This window comes from Anarrhichthys ocellatus, unplaced genomic scaffold, assembly GCF_004355925.1.
Source record: "Anarrhichthys ocellatus isolate YVR2014 unplaced genomic scaffold, GSC_Weel_1.0 scaffold1952, whole genome shotgun sequence".
Classification (NCBI taxonomy): domain Eukaryota; kingdom Metazoa; phylum Chordata; class Actinopteri; order Perciformes; family Anarhichadidae; genus Anarrhichthys; species Anarrhichthys ocellatus.
Genome location: NW_022281926.1, coordinates 3,635 through 8,936, shown reverse-complemented (window position 1 = coordinate 8,936; position 5,302 = coordinate 3,635). Strand labels below are relative to the sequence as shown.

At 44.6% G+C, this 5,302-nt stretch overlaps 1 protein-coding gene across 1 annotated transcript; it reads left to right on the top strand.

The window, feature by feature from the left end:
• Positions 1 to 2,532: 2,532 nt before the first annotated feature.
• On the top strand, positions 2,533 to 5,039 carry LOC116378007 (kelch-like protein 10). Its single transcript, XM_031839802.1, has 4 exons — positions 2,533 to 2,984; positions 3,438 to 4,055; positions 4,281 to 4,430; positions 4,590 to 5,039. The coding sequence occupies exons 1-4, from the start codon at positions 2,568 to 2,570 to the stop codon at positions 4,959 to 4,961; spliced, it is 1,557 nt and encodes a 518-aa protein (XP_031695662.1). The 5' UTR covers positions 2,533 to 2,567; the 3' UTR covers positions 4,962 to 5,039.
• Positions 5,040 to 5,302: the final 263 nt, after the last annotated feature.

Sequence of the window (5,302 nt, the reverse complement as noted above, 5' to 3'; positions counted from 1 at the left end):
TATTCAGTGAACATTGACATAAAACAGAGAAAAGCATTAAATCCTCTCACAGAAGAAGGAACAACTGGTATTCTCGACCTTTCTCTGTCTGTTCTCTCAGCTTCTTAAGTGCATATAAATATTTTAGTCTCAAGATGATACAAAGAAGATGATCAGGATGATGATGTTAGTGGCTGTGGCTATGAGGATGTTGACAGTGATGATGATGATGATGAGCTCTCATACTTTTCTATGGGGCTCCGTGTTGTCAGTGCAGAACATCTGCCTCACGTAGCTGAGAGAACACGAGGAGCGCTTGTTCACCATCAGCACCAAGAGTGACTGGTGCTTCACTTAGCCTGCATGTCACTTTGAGGAGCAGCGCTCGAGTCCAACTGAGCGATTAGAGCATAGCTCATTGTTGCTGAAGAACGACTCTATCTGCCTCATTCAGTGATTTATAGTTCCAGTTTTTTTGCTTTCTGGGGCTTTGAAAACTTATTTCCCCTGTAAATATTCAGCTAACGCTTTGTGTCTAAACTATTTTACATCTCACTCCTGAGTTGTTTTGCCTTCAAGACAAATTACTGGGCCAGTGATTTGAAAACAACCAAACTGACCCCGGTGAATAAGTTCAAGTACTTTTGGTGGAATCTGTTTCGATTACAGTCCACTGCCTCTTTGTATTATGAACACCTCCTCGGATACTGTTTAATCAGAAGCCGCTGTATGTAGCAGCCATTTGTCAACACAGTGCTCCCTCCTACTGTTCACTGCTGCACACATTTTCCTCTTCATCACAGCACAATGTCATGAACTGAGTGCATATTTCTCTTGGATGGGGTCTTTACTCAGTTAACCAAAGGCTAACTTGCTAATTTGATCTCAGGCTACCTGCTGTGTTTGCCCTTGAGGAAGGCAGTGGTTTAAAACCAGGGAGTTACTGCAGATTTTTGGGCAGTGAATATGTGTTTGACTCCGTAAGTGTGTGCCGATGTGTGCATGAATGGCTTCATGCATAGATGCATGCATGTACAGCACTGCAAACGTCAACGTCAATAATAAACACGTAGTTGAATCAACACCTCTCTGAAAGTTTTTAACAAAAACTAAACATTCATATCTGGTAGAGCTGTTGTAGTGGATTGTATTAGATTATATAGTACCTAACAAAGTGACCAAGGAGTTTAAACTAACAGTAAAATGACTGAGTTGCTTATTTTACTGGTGGACATCTGTAATAAAACTAGCAGAAAACATAATGTGCACCATTCAGTGAAATGGCTTCTGTCAAAAGCAAAATGACACTGTTTACAGTGTGGATTATATGCAAAACATAGCAACATTTATAATGTGTTTGCCACTTTGGTGAAACACCACTGTCAGATTGATGTAGGCTACATGTAAAACGCAAAAAGAAAACTAAGTTACAGCAATAAATACTGCATAACTTTATGCTTGTATGACAATCGTATGGTCTACAGGTTGAATTGGAGGATGTCAGTTCATCAGTGATATCATAGGTCCAGGATTCCATTCTAGAATTCTAGCACCACAACATGTTGTGTGGTTACTGTCTCTATTTTGACTCAAAAGACCTGTTGAGACCCTTGAGACAAGTCATTGACCATAAAGCTCTTATACTCAAGAAAATCAAGATGAGCGACTGGAACGAATCTTCACACATGTCAAGCTCAGTGTTTAATTCTCTCCGTCTGGAGGGAAGATTTTGCGACGCCGTCATCAAAGTCGAGGATGTAATGTTTGAAATCCACAAGGTCATCCTGTGTAGATGCAGCCCGTACTTCCAGTGAGTTGGCTATCTGAGAGAGAGAGAGATGTGTGTGTGTGTGTGTGTATATGTGTATATATGTGTGTGTGTGTATATATATGTGTGTGTGTGTGTGTGTGAGAGAATGTATTATCCTTCAAATGAGCAGAAAGTAATAGTTAATGATCAAGTCTGGGAGACTAATCACGATATGTGATGAATTACATACGTTCATGGAGCATTTGTGACAAGTTTGACAGAGAGGAGAAGATATAATATATCAGCTACAATAGTCTCTCAGGTCCATAGTAATGTGCTTTTAAGCAGATTAGTATTGAGTAATTTGTGTTCAGAAAAGTGACTAAATTCAACAAAAAAAAGTAATTACAAACACTTGAGATGGATAATTCGACACACAAATTGAAGGAAGAAGCTGTTCACTGCTGCACAAGATGAATTGTAGATGGTGATGAAACGGCTCCAGAGAGATTACAAAAGAAAACAAAAATAGCATACAAAATGTAATATTACATATTTGTGACATTTATTTGACAGTGACATTCTTACTGCTAGTTACACTCGGAATGATGTCCGGCGGTTTACGTACAATTTCCCTTTAATGCAAAATGGTGTAGTATGTTGATTTTGTGAATGCTTACTTAAAAACTTTATGATTGTTATCAATGAGACAATGAGAATGAAAATCTGAAGTCTGTTTCCAATCCTCTGCTCTGTGTTTATTCTGACCCGCAGGGATCTCTGGAGTCAGCCACCTCAAGACAAAAAGGTCTTCCACATACCCGGCCTGTCTCCGGACATGATGCAGTTCATCATTGAGTTTGCGTACACTGGCTTGGTCTCCGTGACGGAGGAAAACGTGCAGGAGCTGCTGCTGGCAGCCGATCAGCTCAACGTCATGGGCGTGGTGCAAACTTGCCGCGACTTCCTGGGCGAGCAGCTCTGCCCAAAGAACTGCATCGGCATCTTTCAGGTCACCGACACCTGCTTGTCCCCCGAGCTGCGGCTCAAGGCCTACCACTTCATCGTTGATCACTTTGAGAAGGTGGTTTTGTCCGAAGAGTTCCCGCAGCTCTCCGTGCAGCAACTCGCCGACATCCTCGATAGAGACGACCTCAATGTGAGCAAAGAGAGCGCGGTGTTCGAGGCCATCCTTCGCTGGATCGCCCACGAACCCGAAGTGCGAAAAGCACACATCGCAGTGCTCTTCTCTAGGGTATGTTAACCTTCTGTCACCAGATTTAGTTTAGACTTGCCTCTTCAGCATTTGGCTGAAGGTGTTATCCTAAATTGCAGTGGCGATCAATTAAACCACCATAGTCTAATTCAAGGTTAAGAGTTAAAGTGAGTAAAAGATTTATGTCTTTAGTAGGAACAAATGGGCTTGGTACCACAGTCAGGCAGAGAAAGTCTGAGTATCAAGAGGCCAACTAACACATAGTTGGTTTGGAGATTTTAAAGAAAAGTATTGAGAATCACCAAAATATAGAATGTCACCATCTAAAAGGGTTTAAAAATGGTATCTGAGTTTTGAATATTCAAGAGTATAAATGTGAATATTAGTCACAGGTAAAATGATTACAGAAAAGCAACAGAGGTCTGGACACTGGACTCGAGTACAGGCCATTGAGTTCAATTGAAAGATTGTGTCCTGTTTTTCTCTGTGTAGGTGCGACTGGTGTTGACGAGTAACGACTACGTGAGGTTGAACGTGATGTCCAATGAGCTGGTGAAAAACAACGCTGAGTGCCTGGAAATGGTCAGTTCAGCCATCGAAATCCTAAGTCCCATCATGAGGTTCAGACCCTCTGTGTCGCAGCTCCACAGCCCTCTCCCCCGCCCTCGCCTGCCTAACGCCATCCTGTTGGCCATTGGGGGCTGGAGCGGCATCAATCCAACGAACAGCATCGAGTCGTACGACGTCAGCACCGACCTCTGGATGCTGGTGACAGACCAAGACGAGAGTCCTCGCGCCTACCACGGCACCGCCGTCCTCAACGGGAGCATCTACTGCGTCGGCGGCTTCAACAAGGTCGAACATTCCAACAGCGTGCGCAGGTTTGACGTGAGCACGCGCACCTGGCACGAGGCGGCATCCATGAACCACCGCCGATGCTACGTGAGCGTCGCTGTGCTAGGCGAGTGCATCTACGCCATGGGAGGTTATAACGGGCACTCACGACTCAGCACCGCAGAGTGCTACAGGCCCGAGACCAACCAGTGGAGTCTCATCGCGCCGATGCACGATCGTAGGAGTGACGCCAGCAGCACGACGCTCCACAACAAGGTGGGTGAAGTGAACTAGAGTAATTCAAGAGAAACAGTACGATGGTGACGGGAACAATTTGATTTTTTTACCTGTTTGAAACGAGACTGCGATGTTGTGAAAATAACCAAATTGTAAGTTCAAGGTCCGCAATTAGTGTTTCTGGTTGAGGCTGTGTTGAAGTAACTGGCCAGAGAGTACTGTCAGACTAAAGGTATTCAGCAACCCCCCTCTGATTCTCCCCAGATTTACATTTGTGGCGGTTTCAATGGGGTCGACTCTCTGCAAACGGTTGAATTTTACAGCCCAGAGACCAACCAGTGGACAATGATCAGCCAAATGACCTGCCGGCGCACTGGAATTGGCATCGTTGCATATGCAGACCATGTCTACGCAGTAAGTACATGAAACAGTGACACACTAACTGTGTGACGTATGAAGAGATTTGGTCAGCGGTTGTTTTTAGACTCAGATGAGCGTTCTCTTTTGGCGAAGAATTTGGTTAAATCTCAATTCAAACGTCTCACCCTTCATTTTCACTTTTCCTCCCAAAAGGTTGGCGGTTTTGATGGCTCCGTCCATCAGAGCAGCGCAGAGGTCTACAACCCTAGGAGCAACACCTGGCGGCAAGTGTCCCCTATGTTGACTTCCCGCAGCTTCTTTGGTATCGAAGTGCTCAACAACCGGATCTATGTGGTTGGGGGCCATAACGGCCGCTCCTTCTACAGTAAAGTCGAGTACTACGACGCAACGAATGACGAGTGGACGGAGGCTCGTCACATGGATATTTGCCGCAGTGCCGTGAGCTGCTGTGTGTTGTCCGGGCTCCCCAACATGGATGAGTACGTTTTCCCCCGTGACTCCCTGTCCATTATCAGTTTGGATGACGTGTCTGTGGACTCTGAAGAGTCTTCAGAACACTTCTGAACAGTGCCGTGGTGCCATCATCCACCCGGCAAGACGTAAAGCATAAAATAAGAAAATAAATATTTCTTGTGCATTGAACTGCTGTTCCCCCAGAGATTTTCTTTTAACTTTTCAGTTTGTGCAACTTCTAAGTTTTATGTTCTGTGAGGGGGGTGCTGTGTTCCACCTGCAGACGCACACGGGTTGATCCAGAGTGCACCACTGCATCAATAATGCCTTAATACGACAAATACAAATTTTTGTGTTTCGCGCATTCAGGTTTTCACATCGGCCACCGTATTTCTCCTACTCGCTTGGCACAGCTTGAAAAAGTTTAGCTGGTTGCATCTGCATCCTCCCTG